Here is a 16,112-nt window from a genome sequence, read left to right on the forward strand (position 1 = left end):
CCTCTGACAGTTCGTTTGACAGTTCAGAAGGGCAGAGTCCAATATGGGTCACACTGAGCTACAATTAAGTGTCAGCTCAAGGCTGTGGAGGAGAAACCATTTCCCTGTCTTTGCCAGCATCGAGCAGTCACTTGCCTTTCTTGGCTTGCAACCCCTTCCTCCGTATCCTACGTCAGTGATGGCCAGCCCAGTCTTTCCCACGCTGCATCACTCTGATGCTGACTCTTCTGCCTCCCTCTCCACATTGAAGGACCCTTATGATTACACAGGACTCACCGGGACACTCGCCTCATCTCAAGATCCTTAAAGTCCCATTTGCCACGCAAGGTAACCTATTCATAGATTTGGGGATTAGGATATAGACATCTTCGAGGAGGCACTGCTCTGCCCACGAATAGCTTTCTCTGCCAAGTGGCCTATTTCTCATATACTCACCCCCTTACAAGTACCTCAGACTTACTTTTCTTATGAGACAGACTTTGGAATACTCTAATGTAAAAAATGCATTCTCGCCTAATAGGATCCTTTTACTTGTCATGTATCCCAACATGAAGCATAAGAAATCAATACCAACACTTTTAATAAGTAAAACGTGAGAAGGCAATTCAGTCACCTGATCCTCGGCTCTCACGGTCAGAGTGTCCTGGTTGAGGAGATGTGTAACTCGCTTGACATCAAGTTGTAGGAATTCATCAGTTTTGTAAACTTCAGTAAAATGCTGATGAATAAAGTCATCTGCAGTCGCTTTCAATTCGGGACAGTCCAGACACTCTGCTAGCACACTTATACCTAAACACAGACAGAAAATGAGTAGCAAACCCCTTTAGAGAAAAACACAAACACATGTTGCAGATAAAATATTACAGGAAGTCTGCATGAATTTCATAAATCTGGACTCATTTTTTGTTCCATTGATTTATTTTTATGATATCTTATGTATGGCTGATTTTGAAATTTTGTAGGAAAAACACCCTTCGATGGTTTTTCAACCTTTTCTTTGTTACTGTTCAACATTTTTTCTTGTACATTAACTTTAAAATAAGCTTATCACATTCTACTTTAAAAATCCTGATATGATTTTAATTAGGATTTCACAATTTTTAAATTACTTTGGGGACAGGTGACCATTCAGAGGAGATCCACTTAGGAACATGACATATCTCCATTTTTTTTCAGATTTTTTGATTGTCAATGTAATTATACAACTTTCTTCATAGGAACCCTATATATTTCCCATTATCCTCTTCCTAGCTAATTTAATTTTTATTTGGGAGAGAAGTTATTCATTGATGTTAATGTTACATTATCAGGAGTCTGCAAATTACTTCCTGTTCATGGGCCAAACCCAGCCCACATCCAGTTGTAGGGTCCGTAGCTAAGAATTTTTAATAATATTTTTAAAAGGTTGCAAAAAAAAAAAAAAGGCAGTAAAGGAATCAAGGGAACGGGAGGCAGAGAAAGGAGCAGGAGAACAAGAAAGACAAGGAGGAGTGATAAGGACATGTGACACAAGGTCTAAGTACTATCTGGCCCTTGACAGAAAACGTTTGCCAACTCCTCTTTTAAATAAAACCACTTATTATTGTATATGATCTCCCTTCAAAGTCGTGAGATAAAAATTTTCAGTTCATTATCTTGATTTTCCATGTTTCAACTTCATGATGTCTTCAGATAATGAGTTTTAAAGCTTTCATATTTACACCATAAAGGTTCTCATAATTGATGCCTGCTAACAAACTTGTCATATTATCTGTCATTTTATAACTGCACTAACCAATGCCACGGCACTGGAGATATTCATGGCAAGCAGTTGACAACCTGTATACACATATGGTTCCATCATGGAGCTGACATTTTCAACAAGAACTAGTATGTATTTATTGACTAGTTTTTTGGCAGTTGGATGTGTTTCAATTTTACAACCTAATTAAGTATCACACAGGTCAATCAAATAATGTGAAAAGTAGTTGTTTCTATGAAAACTAATCTCAAGGTTTAAGACAGATTTGGAAAAAGCTCACATTAGGCATGACCAAGACAACTGATAAGATCTGAGGAAACACTAAAATTTTAGAGGGATTCTGTACTCAGACTCTAAGTTACTGCTTTTCCTCTAGCTGTTCCTTCTGGAATTCCTGTTTCACATTAGTGTCCCTGTACTTCCTTTCATGTCTTTTATCTTTTCACTAATCAGTTCCATGTCTTTGCATTTTTGTTTTGGATCATGAGGCAATCATGTTTTTCCCCTCTCCAAATGGATTTTATTTTAAGTCCTTTTCCATGTCTTACATTAAATTTGGCTATCGGAACCACTCGTTTTGGCTGTTTAGCTTGGGTTCCTGTCCCTCAAACTATTGGGTTTCCTTTAACTTTGTGCGTATGATCTTTGTCTAATTCCATCAGCTGTCATGGATTCCTTTAGCACTCACAGAAGTCAGATTTTAGGATCTACTGAGAAGCAGAAATTGACAAGGGATGAAAAATAAGACAGGAGTTCTTCAATCGGCTCTCAGGGAGAGCCATGCTCAGGGCTAGTAGAAAGCGGCTGAAGTAGTTCCTCAGGGTGCTGAGTAGCTGCACTTGGCGTGACTGGGGGCCCCTGTCTTTGCCCAGGTTTAGCCGAGTATCAGGCTCCCTTCCAGGCACCTAGGCTGCCCTTCCTCCCAGCTTTGTAATCAACGATGAGAAGACAGACGTAAAACTCCTAAATAGTCTTCTCAGAAGCCCACAGCTAAAATGTAGTTAGCACAAACAGACTTGCTTCCAATTCTCCACATTGGGCTGTGTCTGCCACATCCACTCCCTATACTCTAGTTCAGGGGTCCCCAAACTTTTTACACAGGGGGCCAGTTCACTGTCCCTCAGACCATTGGAGGGCCAGACTATAAAAAAAACTATGAACAAATCCCTATGCACACTGCACATATCTTACTTTAAAGTAAAAAAACAAAACGGGAACAAATACAATATTTAAAATAAAGAACAAGTAAATTTAAATCAACAAACTGACCAGTATTTCAATGGGAACTATGCTCTTCTCACTGACCACCGATGAAAGAGGTGCCCCTTCCAGAAGTGCAGCGGGGCTGGATAAATGGCCTCAGGGGGCCGCATGCGGCCCGCGGGCCGTAGTTTGGGGACCCTTGCTCTAGTTCAATCACTCCAGAATGAGATTTAGAGTGCTAGGGAGCTAGGGAAATGTACTTTAAGCCATCATCTTCCAAAAGCATCTTTAAAATTCCTTTTATAATTTTTGAGCATATTTATTTATATAAAGAAAAATGAATTTTAACCTCAAGAATACAAATGTTACTGACAAATGGACCCCAAATTATGACACATAGAGACAGAGGAACTCATCCCAGAGTGTATCTACTGGGATTGAAGGCTGGTCTTTATTGCCTAATATAGGAATTCCTTGACTATGTAAACCAATGGCTACCTTTATTTCTCCTTCTGTTTCCTCTGGCCCAGTCCCTGTTCTGGATACCAGCAACAATCTCATTCTTATCCCCGTTGCCAAACTTTGATGTCTCCCTGAAATTTATTCTGCTTCCTTTGTACCTACCTTCTGAGATCCTTTCTCTACACTCATAGTGGGGGAGTGTGTCAGATGGTGTGTCAGACAAAACTGTCTAGGAGGAGGGAAGCCTCAAAAAGGGGGAACAGAGGCAGCTTGCAAAGCTCTTGTGCATCTCCAGGAGCCCTCCGCCCCAGCCTTGGGCTTCTTGTCTCCAGCACCGCTCATCTTCTGTGGCCCAAAACCCAGCACTGGCCCTGGCCGGTTGGCTCAGCGGTAGAGCATCGGCCTAGCGTGCGCGGGACCCGGGTTCGATTCCCGGCCAGGGCACATAGGAGAAGCGCCCATTTGCTTCTCCACCCCCACCCCCTCCTTCTTCTCTGTCTCTCTCTTCCCCTCCCGCAGCCAAGGCTCCATTGGAGCAAAGATGGCCCAGGCACTGGGGATGGCTCCTTGGCCTCTGCCCCAGGCGCTAGAGTGGCTCTAGTCGCGGCAGAGCGATGCCCCGGAGGGGCAGAGCATCACCCCCTGGTGGGCAGAGCATCGCCCCCTGGTGGGCAGAGCATCGCCCCCTGGTGGGCGTGCCGGGTGGATCCCGGTCAGGCGCATGCGGGAGTCTGTCTGACTGTCTCTCCCCGTTTCCAGCTTCAGAAAAATACAAAAAAACAAACAAAAACAACAACAACAAAAAAAAAAACCCAGCACTGGCTGAATTCCCCATCTCTGTCTCTATTGTCCTTGATTCTGCTTCCTTTCCTTTCTGCTTTCCTACCACTCCTGCCCTGATCCTCTTCCCGTCTGAATCACAGCAAGGGTAGGAAAATGTAATTACAAAGACCGAGGGGCTCTCTTGTGCTGCTAAGCATGATCTCACAGTGGAAAGCGTGACACAGCACACTCTGGAAAACTCGGATCCACTTTCTTTGCTTCTCCTGGTATCAAAAACAAAATACTTTCTTAATGGCCTTAAAGTGGAGTGCTATCGCTGTTCCTTAATTAACATCTTAATTGACAGTCTGGGATTTTTGTAAGTCCCCCAGTACACAACAGTTAGCACATCTGACAGTGTGAGGGGCAGCGCAGGGTAGTAATGAAGAAGATGATGACCTGAATTCCAACCCCAGCCTCCACATACCAGCTACATGACCTCAGCTTCCTTATCTGCGACAGACCACAGTAATCATAAGGACTTCACAGAGTTAAACATTCATGTTTATATTGTCATATACCACACACCACCACTAGATGCGGTCCTTACTCCCTGTCCTAGACAAACAAAAACTCATTATTAAAGCTATTTTAAATTCTGGAAAATACTGATATGGTATTTAATAAGCTCATTGCTGCACAAGTTAATATGCACTTCCTTAAGCTCTTAAAATGTATTACTAGAAAAATTTCTAGTGCACAATGTCTTTAAGATTAAATGAGGATACTTATAACCACTTTTTCTTTAATTAAAATACACATAAAATTAAAAGACAAAAAAAGGAATCTAACTTCTTACCAAGACAATTTGAAGCATCAACTTGTTCTTTCAAAAAATCAACACACATTTTCTTTACAGGTTCAATCTGGTACTGATTTGCTGCATCTAATAAAGACTGAACATTGTTGCTATTCACAGAAATTCTGCAAATAAGTTAAAGTGAATATTAGTTTCCTAAAATTTTTTATTTAAATAATGCTACTGTAGAATGTATCCCACTCATCTCTGAACATAAGCAAAAAAATTAAACTTTTCAGTCTTTAAATTAGTATGGCAGAGACTCTTCAACGCCCCCCCTTGCCACCCCCAATCCAGAACACACTGATTTGTTCCAATGCTTTGCCAATGGTAGATCCCAACCATACCCTCCACAACAGAAATGATCCTTCTTACCTAGCAGTATAAGCAAATTCCACAAGTTGTTCAATAATATCAGGTTCAGCATCTTTGAGTTCTACCTCAAAGGACTTTGATTCAAGCATGTTAGCTAAAAACAAAGAGGAGAAACATAAATGGCATGAGTACTACCACTGAGGAACCAGATCATTTCAGGCCATGGTAAATATGGAGAAGACCAATAGGACAGAGACTACCCCAGAAAAGCCAATGTTCCTATAACAAGAGCAAACGGATTCTCCATACATGAGATACGCCTTAAAGTAATCTAAGAAATTAGGAGATTGGTGTACTTTTTTTAACAAAAAGTCCAAGTGAACAGAGAGATATAAAACTAGATTTAGTATTTTTCCGACTCCTAAAATAATTTAGAAGCACTCTTTTAAATTGCTGTGGGCTAAATGCTTCTGGTGTAGCTAGAACAAACCTATGAAAACAATGACCATTATATGTAGTCAGCTACAATCAGCAAAGCTCTCTCTCTTTCTTCAAGCCCTGGCAGAGTGCCAGAACATCAAAGAGAAAATCCAAGTAGATACATTTCATAAACTGATCCAACTCTTTTTTAAAACAGTACTCAGTAGAGGAATCAGGACTTGGACCCAGTTCTCAATTTCAAATCTAGGGTTCATTCTAGTCTGATATATTTCATTTTTATTTAGTTTAACTTGCTAGATAAAATGTTATAAGGTTTACCTGCTCCTCTGCCTGTCTACCTGAGGTTAAGAATAAAACCCTAGCCATTCAAGTAGAAGCTCTAGCTCCATGAGTCAAGACTTTGGGCCTTTAGGGAGAATGAAAGGACATGTTTCCTTAGATTAATCATAACCATGACCGAATTTCAATCTCTTCACTGTTCTATGGCCTTAATTTCTTAAGTTCTTTAAAAATGAGGGAAAATGGTATATTTTCATTTAGACCCAACTCATTCTCATAGAATGAATATGTTTTTGACCTTAAGATACTTACTTGTGAACATTAAGTTAAAAAAATGACTGGCTGCAGCAAGGACAACACGATGAGCAGGAATTTTTCTTTCCTGGACCATAAGGATCACATCACACAATGTTTTCTAATAAAGAGAGAAATAAATAAAATCAGAAGAGGCTCACTGGGCCTAGTTTAGCAAACATATAAAACAGGCGCTTGTCAAATGCTTTATGTCTATTTTCTATTTAGATCCAGTCTTTTTTCCAGTGCAGAATTTGTTTATAAGACCTATTTAGGAAGGACTTACAGAGTTGCTGTCGTGAGTCGGCTGTATCAAAACCAGGCACTGAGTTTACCAACAGTCAGGAAAATCTTTATAATCAGCAAAGAAGTAGTCTACTAATCCTAAGGAGGTTATTTTATTTTTCTGAGACAAATTCTAAGCTCTCTATCATAATGAGATTTTATGGGGACAGTAAATGACATGACAATGTCCTTAATGGGTTTTTTTTTGCCTTTTTATTGAATTTATTGAGGTGACACTAGTTAACAAAATTATACATGTTTCAGGTGCACAATTCCACAACACATCATCTGTACCCTGTTTTGTGTGTTCACCACCCACACTGACTGGCAACCTGTCAAAACCAAAAGCCAAGATTTTCTTTGAAAACCCTCTGTTCTTCAGAAACCGAGATTTCTGTTCCATTTTTGGCTGGGAACAATAATGCGGGTTAGGACTGTCAACATCTGCACTCTTTATTATAGAGATGGGAGTATTGCTTGGATCTCAGGTTTGTGGAGGTGAGGAGCTGAGCTAAACTTAAGAGTTCTAGGGTCCCTTTGCAATGCAAAAAGCATGTGGCACCAACTAACTTGAAACCTGAGAAATTCAGCTTTGGAGGCAGTGAAATAAATCTACTCCCATGGAAGACAGCCCATGCTACAGTGGCTGAAGAAGTAATCCTGACAACCCAAAGACACGGTGAGCAAATGCCTTACTGCTGAGACCAGGCAACATAAGAAACCAGGGAGAGCAGACAGTTGCAACTCAATAACTTTCATTTTAATTTACAGGGAAATCATAGATACGGGAATTTAATAAGAGGGTCAAATTTAGGGGATTTTATGTTGCTAGTATGGACTTAGACAAAGTGATTTAAGCTATAATCTGGAACACTATAAATGATATCTTGAAAAAAGTTTAGATGGGAACTAGAAATCAACTTCCAGTCTGGAGTTAATATTATACATATCTATCCATTTCAAAGCTTTCTGGAGTAAAAACTTAAATAGACTCCTAAACGGTCTTCAGAGGACACACCAAAGAACAGTTATTGATAGAGGATGCCTCGTCATCACTGAAGGCAGAACAAAGCACTCCCTGCGCCAGTAAGAAAAACAGAAAACCTAAAAGACAAAGCAAATTTAGAAATAAGAACCTACAGCTAACTTCTGTTGGGAGTGGGTGGGGTGGGACTTCGCTGTCTGAATTCTACCAATACAGGGAGTTTATATAAGGATTAATGTCCAAATGAGACACAACAAAACACACTACTGACAGATGGGCAAGTACTTGATAATCCCAATATAGAGCGCTTAACAAAATAAAGTTGAAAAATTAGGCTTTGCTTGAGAAGCCCATGTATAGGCCTTTCTACTCACCTCTGCACACCCCAATAATCTAAATTTTGGAATCTGCATAATTTTATGTCCTGCAAGGAAAAGAAAGGATGACTGGGCCCAAATCCAGCTTATAGAGTCCACCATAAGACACACCTTATGGTCCTGCTTAAGTAGAAGTGGGTCTCAACAGAATAGAACAGTAATGTCTTAAGTTCTAACTTAGATTAGACTCTCTCTCTCTCATCCTCACTGGGCAAAATTAGGAAAAGAGATATAAGCTCGAGCCTCATTTTCTTTCCTTTGGGTAGGGCGAAGGCCAGAAATGTTCTACCCTTCCAATTCTCTGTCCCTTTGCCCTCTGTTCCCAACAACACACACACACACACACACACACACACACACACGCATGTACGCACACACAGTAAATGCCCCTTTCAGGGAAAAGCCTTATCAGTAGTTTTCAAACTTTTTCCTTAAGCAGCAGAATCCATTTTCAAATGATCTGATTTTATGTAATTTATAAAGACAGAATGGTTTCTCTGTAGCCAGAACTAGCCTGGCAACCAAGGGATGGAAAAGGTTCTCCTCATATTACACTTAATGATTCACTTACAAAAATTTTTAAATTTCAGCAATTAGTCTTTCTGGAGGTGGATTCTGCAAATTTAGAGATTTGGGAACCCTAAAATGAACAATTCAACCAAGTGATATAATATTTTTACAGAACTTCAAGTTAAGACTGAGACCTGGTCATTTTGGGCTCCTCGTGCCACTGGGTAAAAAAGAACAAAACTTATTACACTTGGCTAGGTGCCTGACCCTGGCCATCCATGGGGCAGAAGATGGCTGGAACTCAGGGGACCCCCTGGGGTAAATTTGTGGCTGTTGGGAGACACAGCACTCCATGAATTCCTACGTATGCAAAGCCCTGCCACTTTTTCCCAGGCCACCACTTCTTAGGGTTGTTTTGGCAGAAAGAGACCATAGGGATAAAATAATTCCTCCTCTCCAAGGAAAAGAGCAGGCAGCTGATTGCTTGTTATAAAAATGGCAGACTCCTTAAGCTCAATGTTCACTCCTTAGCTGCAACACAAAGCCACTGTGTGGATATCCATCTGGGCCCCACCATGTTGCCTTTGTAGCACTTCTAAGTGCAAGGGGAAGTGAAACATACATGCTGACACTCATGATGCTGTGCTGTGAGTAATCAGGTCTGTATCTCTGACATAGGAATCTCATGTCTTTTTTTTTTTTTTTTTTGTATCTTTCCGAAGTTGGAAACGGGGAGGGGGTCAGACAGACTCCCTCATGCGCCCGACCGGGATCCACCAGGCATGCCCACCAGGGGGCAATGCTCTGCCCATCTGGGGCGTCGTTCTGTTGCAACCAGAGCCATTCTAGTGCCTGAGGCAGAGGCCACAGAGCCATCCTCAGCACCTGGGCCAACTTTGCTCCAATGGAGCCTTGGCTGCGGGAGGGGAAGAGAGAGACAGAGAGGAAGGAGAGGGGGAGGGGTGGAGAAGCAGATGGGCGCTTCTCCTGTGTGCCCTGGCCAAGAATCGAACCCGGGACTCCTACACGCCAGGCCAACGCTCTACCACTGAGCCAACTGGCCAGGGCCAGGAGTCTCATGTCTTATGCCAACCACCATTAACAGCAACAGGCTAGTCACCTTTTAAGTAGCATAAAATCAAATCCCAGACCCAACACTGGTATTGACAAAACTAGTGGTAAATGTTAATGAAAAACTGAAGTGACCAGCAAGACCAAAGGTTTAAGATACCTAGGACTAAGGGATTAGGTCATCCCATCAGATAAAAAACCTTGAGGAGTTTGCTAAAGGCAATGAAAGAAGTAGTCGTAAATATAACAATAAATGAATAATAAAAATATTAATAATAAACAAAAAATGAATGTGGCTTCTTCCATTTTCATCCTTGTCCTTATAATTAAATAAGTTTTGGCCCTGGCCAGTTGGCTCAGTGGTAGAGCGTCGGCCTAGCGTGCAGGAGTCCCGGGTTTGATTCCCGGCCAGGGCACACAGAAGCGCCCATCTGCTTCTCCACCCCTCCCCCTCTCCTTCTTCTCTGTCTCTCTCTTCCCCTCCCGCAGCCAAGGCTCCAAAGGAGCAAAGTTTCTCTGTGGCCTCTGCCTCAGGCGCTAGAATGGCTCTGATTGTGGCAGAGCGACGCCCCAAGATGGGCAGAGCATCTCCCCCTGGTGAGCGTGCCGGGTGGATCCCGGTCGGGCGCATGTGGGAGTCTGTCTGACTGCTTCCCCGTTTCCAGCTTTGGAAAAATAGAAACAAACAAACAAAAAAAAGTTTTAATTATTTTTCTTTCTTCTTTTCCATCCACAATCATACAAAAAAAATCTATTATTACTTAGTCATTAGGATCTTGAAATGACTATAGAAGAAATGAATATCACTAAGTGATCTTGACCTTGGAGTTAGATATGGTTAGTAAAAGACTTGATTAGTGACTGTTTTTTAATTATAGCAATGAGAATAAGAGCATGCATGCATGTAGGATATATACAACAGTAGACATTTATGGATTTTGGCTTCTAGCATACAATTTGCCTTGCCTAGTAGAACCCTAAGCTCCCACTTCCAGAAAATTCCTCATTATGAACTATCTTGTATAAAGGGCAATTCTCAGAACCTGCCTCTCATTATGGAAGCCAGAAGTCAGGTATTTTCTCTATATTCACTCCTTAGCAAAGCCCAAATTTGGCAAAAGATATAAGGCTAGCCAATTAGACATCTACTTCCAGGATTCTGAACCTTAAGTGAATGATAGATGGAAAGAAAACCAGCTTTATGGCAGCAAAAACAAGTGGTTATGACAATTCCTGCATAGTAATCTTGAAGTGTAAACTAGCAAAATTTTGGAAACTATGATAGTTATCTATTAGAGCTTTATGTAGCATAACCTATAACTCAACAACTCCACTCTTAAGTTTATGTCCTAACAGAAATACATACATTTGTACGTTAAAAGACATGTATACAATGTACAAAAATGTTCAAAGTAGTACTATTCTTTTTTTCTTTTTAAAGAGAAAGGGATTCATTTTAAGGCAGTGGTCCCCAACCCCTGGGCCGCGAACCGTTATCGGTCCGTGGGCCATTTGGTATCAGTCCGCAGAGAAAGAATAAATAACTTACATTATTTCCGTTTTACTTATATTTAAGTCTGAACGATGTTTTATTTTTAAAAAATGACCAGATTCCCTTTGTTATATCCGTCTAAGACTCACTCTTGACGCTTGTCTCGGTCACGTGATACATTTATCCGTCCCACCCTAAAGGCCGGTCCATGAAAATATTTTCTGACATTAAACTGGTCTGTGACCCAAAAAAGGTTGGGGACCACTGTTTTCAGGGGAACTTTGTTATTGTTTTCAGACTTTATTCACTTGAGAGAGAGAGAGAGAGAGAGAGAGAGAGAAGGGGGAAGGAGCAGAAAGCATCAACTCCCATATGTGCCTTGACCAGGCAAATGCAGGGTTTTGAACCAGCGACCTCAGCGTTCCAGGTTGATGCTTTATCCACTGCGCCACCACAGGTCAGGCAGTACTATTCTTAATAGTCCAAAACTGGAAATAAACCACACATCCATAATGATAGAATGGATAACCTGTGGTGTATTTATACAATGGAATACTATATACAATAAGGATGAACTAGAGTTATACACAACAACATAGATAAATCGCACATACTGTTGTCTTTCAGAAACCAAGACACAAAAAATATTTACCGCATGATTCCATGTATGTAAGTTCAAATAAAAAGTAAAAAAAAAAAAATCTCTTGTGCTCGAAGAATAATTTTTACCTTTGAAAGGTAGTGATTGAGAAGGGCATAAAGAAGGACCTCTGGTATATTAGTCATGTTCTATTTCTTGCTGGTGGTGTGGTCACTTTGTGACAATTCATTGAGCTGCAGGTTTATGATTTGTATCTTTGGATCTTTTTACGTGAATCCTCTACATTGGAAAATTTACTTAAAAACAAAAGGCTGAAAATGACTGAAAGGGTGACAGAGGAAAGGTTCCATAAGAAGCTGAGGCTAAAGACAAAAAACAAATAAATAAACAAACAGAAGCTGAGGGTGCTGGAAGTGCAAACCTCCTGCCACCACTATGTCTAGGATTGGCTGCTATGTTTCAGAGAGATGAAATGGCCGAAATCACGAAACTAATTAATAGTAGAGCAGGGATCAGAATTCAGGTTTTCTAATTTCACAGTGTTCTCAAACTCTTGTAGAAATGTTTTTGGGTGTATATAGAGGAATCCTTATCATCCAGGTACTCATTATCCTGATCCCCAAAGCAATGAGTCATAAGGGGAAGCAAAAATAGTCATAACGAAAATATTCATGCAAGAATAAGAACACTTATAAAATTAGCCCTCACTCAAACATTCCTCCACTGGCTCAGACCAACTTCTACTTCTGCCAGTTCCCATCAACTGCCACGGTCAGTCATTCTTGGTGAGTCTAGTCTACAGCATTATGTTACCCAGAACAATACGAGTATAATGTAAATCAACTGCAAAGTGAACCTACACAACTCATAAAAGGTGCAAGATTCCATGAAGTCGGTAAGTGTTGCTGGAGAACTGTTGGACTTACATGCAAAGTCACTGGCAAAAGGAGAATCCATCAGATTAAGGTCAATTAATTTACATCGCGGAAGAGATGCCGCCCCAGCATCCATTTTCCCTTCCTGCTCAGTTACAGAATCCTGATTTTTCAGTAACTGTATTTCTATTTTGACAGTAAATAAACAGATGTTAATATGTCTAAAGCTAAGTTTAAGAAACAGATATAAATCAAATTTTAAACCCAAAGAGCTAAATTCTACAGCCTCCGACAAGGATACATTTGATGCCGCAACCCCTCCCTCCTCAAGGATACATTTGATGCCGCAACCCAGTTGCACCTTGCGTATTTTAAGAAATGAGACAATGCTTCACGATGCTAGAGTCCACGGATGAAAACATTATTTGGGGGAGTGGGAAGGTTACTGTAAACAAATTTGAGCACTGGCAAACTGTGTTCAATTACCATTTCAGGCAAGCACTACTAGTTAAGTGCAACAGTAATTTGAAGTCAGTGGTGCTGTATATATGGAAAGGTTTGCATGAAAGGAACAAGTATTTCTAAAAACAGACGCACAAAAGTTACATAAAATACTGAATTCAGACGTTCATAGCTCCTTCGGCACAAAGGCCAGGAAAGATTTAAAGGCACCCCACAGAGACAGCCTCTGCATTCCTGCACCACCCCAGGAGCTGAGGAACAAAGACAAGATCCCGGCAGTCAGAACTCCCTTCAAGAAGCCAAAAAGCTTCATAAAGGTCTAAATTCCTCTACTGTTCCCCACATTCCCATCAGAACCACTAGAGAAGCAAACCAGGATCTGCAATTACTCACAGAACTTGCTTTTGTTCTCTTGAAAAACAGGACCACTGTCACAAAACCGAAACATTCCCACCAATCTCCTTAGACGCATATTTTCTATCAAGTTGACAGAATCCAAACGCAACTAAGTGTGACTTTTGTTTCTGATGCTTTTTTGGCATACTATGTTATGGAATTTGAAAAAACAAACAGCCCCTCCCCCCCCCCTCACAAACGTCTCTAATTCTCCGGTGTCCTATAATCCGTTCTTTTCAAAACCCACCTTTCGCCGATGGCGTGAAGACGTTCATTAATGCGCTACAGACCCAAGACAGAACAAAGGGGTCCTTATCCCAGCAGAGGCGCCCAGAGCACTAACAGGACCGCCCCGCGGCTGTTCCTGCTCTAAACGAACGCGGACAGGAGGGCACCGCAACGCGCTCCACCCGGCCACGCAGAAGGGGGCGGGGACCGGGACGAGCGAGTCGCCGATTTCAGGCCCAGCAATGCTTCTCCCTCGTTGGGGGGCTCCGGCTTGGGCTCTGGCAACACCTTCCTCGGCTAGCCAATGGAGGGATCCTGGTCTCACCACGAGATAACTAGGGCAGAGCTATTACACAACCGACACCCGGAGACGAATGCCATCCCGAGGAGTCCCGCACGGATCCGACTTGGGAGTCACAGCACCGGCCGACGAGCAGGCGCTGGTGGAGTCTCTACTGTAAACAGCAGCTTTGCTAGCGTGCGACAATGCGAGGGAGGACGAGGACAGAGGCAGCAGAGGGTCTCTCTCCATCCTTAGGGCGCAGGTTCCGGCGCTGGGAGCCAGGGGCCCGAACCCAGGACCAGGATCAGGACCACCGCCCGCCCCCCTCCGCCCCCCAGCCGCCCGTCACTCCCACACAGGCGGTACCTGTTTCCGCATACTGTTCATGACGCCCATGAAGCCCGCCAACAATTTAGCTTCTTCCCGAGCAGCGAGTTTCTTCTCGGTCTTCTTCTTGCAGGTTTTCTCCACCACGGAGGCTGCCATCCTCCGTCAATTCGGTGTACGCCCGGGGCTCGCCGGGCCGGGCGAGGGGTTGCTCGCTCCCGGCAGGCTGGGGCTGATGCTTCCCAAACACCGCGGCAGGGTGTGCGGCTGCAGCGCCTTGCTCCCGAGCGCGCGGGCGGCTGGGTCGCGGCCACTGCGGAAGAACGAGGCCTGCAGGTCCCTTACAAGCTCCCGGGGAGGCAGCCTCGCGGGCCCGGGTGCATCCCGGAGAGAAGAGAGGGCGACTGGGCCTGCGCAATGCGCTGGAAAGGCGGGGGCTCTATGAAGGGAGCAGGGGGCGGGGCCTGCGTCACAGCGGCGTGCCTCTCAGCCACGCAACGCGGGCGTGCCGCGGTTGCCTTGGTACCCGCCTGGAGTCGCCTGAGGTTTGACTTCCAGCTGGCCCAGGTGGCGCGTCTCCTTCCCTTTGTCCAAGACCACCAGTTTAGATTACGTGGCGAGATGACCTATTTTGGATAATGTTGACTACATTGAAGTATTTCCCATTAGTATCATCTCTGTAAGAACAGGGCTGGTGTTTCCTTCACTGCACAACACCAGAGGTTGGCATACCATAGGCGCTCAATAAGTATTTATCACGTACTGCAAATTAAAGGCTTATGGCATGGAACCCAAGATTTATTTGAGATTCATAAAACAAGAACATACAGTCCGGTGGGTGTCTCCTTGATACGGAATGCCTGACTGCGTAGGTTGGTTTGCTTATCTGTGTTTTAAGTTCAGGTGTGAGCTCCAGAAATCTTCAGTTAGGCTTCTGCAGGTGTTCTGCGGGAACAGGAAACTCAATCACAGAAGTGATGTTAATGCTTTTTGTAACTATAATAATTTATTCTTTTTAGTGTGTGGTAATGTACGGGATTGTTTGTAATATACATTCTGAAAACTTTCTACACATCTCCTTAATTTTCTATTTAGGTCTATATAGGAATATACAGAGACATGTTTTATGTAAAATAATTTACACTGTGAAAGTATTATGCTTTCTCTTGATAACGACAAACAATATGACCTAACAAAGAGCAAGGGGCAGATAAGCCTCCATTTTTACAAAGAACAAGACATGTCTCTGTGCATTTTATTGTTTTTACTTTTTTTTTTTTTTGTATTTTTCTGAAGTTGGAAACGGGGAGAGACAGTCAGACAGACTCCCGCATGTGCCCAACCGGGATCCACCCGGCACGCCCACCAGGGGGCGACGCTCTGCCCACCAGGGGGCGATGCTCTGGCCCGCCGGGGCGTCGCTCTGTTGCGACCAGAGCCACTCGAGCGCCTGGGGCAGAGGCCAAGGAGCCATCCCCAGCGCCCGGGCCATCTTTGCTTCAATGGAGCCTCTGCTGAGGGAGGGGAAGAGAGAGACAGAGAGGAAGGAGAGGGGGAGGGGTGGAGAAGCAGATGGGCGCTTCTCCTGTGTGCCCTGGCCGGGAATCGAACCCGGGACTTCTGCACGCCAGGCCGACGCTCTATCACTGAGCAAACCGGCCAGGGCAGTTGTTTTTACTTTTAATCTAGGGGTTCACAGATATTCTTCAATTTTAACTAGTCAATAATTTGAGGTTTTCAAGTGGACCCTGACAATAGAAACCATTTATTCCTAAGGATGTTAGAAACTAGGAAATTTTTGCTCATTTTACTAAATGACGCAGGACACTGAAGAATAAGAACACAAGCAGTTTTTAATTTAAAG

The 16,112-nt window shown here is 43.0% G+C and overlaps 1 protein-coding gene across 3 annotated transcripts in view; it reads right to left on the reverse strand.

Moving 5' to 3' along the window:
• The window catches only part of KLHL7 (kelch like family member 7), a 42,771-nt gene extending 28,121 nt beyond the window's left edge, over positions 1–14,650 (reverse strand). The window contains exons 1-6 of one of the 3 annotated variants that reach the window (XM_066354499.1): positions 13,658–13,789; positions 8,001–8,050; positions 6,375–6,477; positions 5,403–5,496; positions 5,028–5,152; positions 614–789 (exon numbers count right to left, since the gene is read on the reverse strand). In XM_066354499.1, the coding sequence (XP_066210596.1) occupies positions 614–789; positions 5,028–5,152; positions 5,403–5,496; positions 6,375–6,477; positions 8,001–8,050; positions 13,658–13,685 (576 nt within the window). In that variant the 5' untranslated portion in view covers positions 13,686–13,789. Of the gene's footprint in view, positions 1–613; positions 790–5,027; positions 5,153–5,402; positions 5,497–6,374; positions 6,478–8,000; positions 8,051–13,657; positions 13,794–14,287 lie in introns of those variants that run through there. The other 2 variants (XM_066354498.1, XM_066354500.1) reach the window with 2 other exon arrangements.
• Positions 14,651–16,112: the final 1,462 nt, after the last annotated feature.

This window comes from Saccopteryx leptura, chromosome 12 (assembly GCF_036850995.1).
Source record: "Saccopteryx leptura isolate mSacLep1 chromosome 12, mSacLep1_pri_phased_curated, whole genome shotgun sequence".
NCBI lineage: Eukaryota > Metazoa > Chordata > Mammalia > Chiroptera > Emballonuridae > Saccopteryx > Saccopteryx leptura.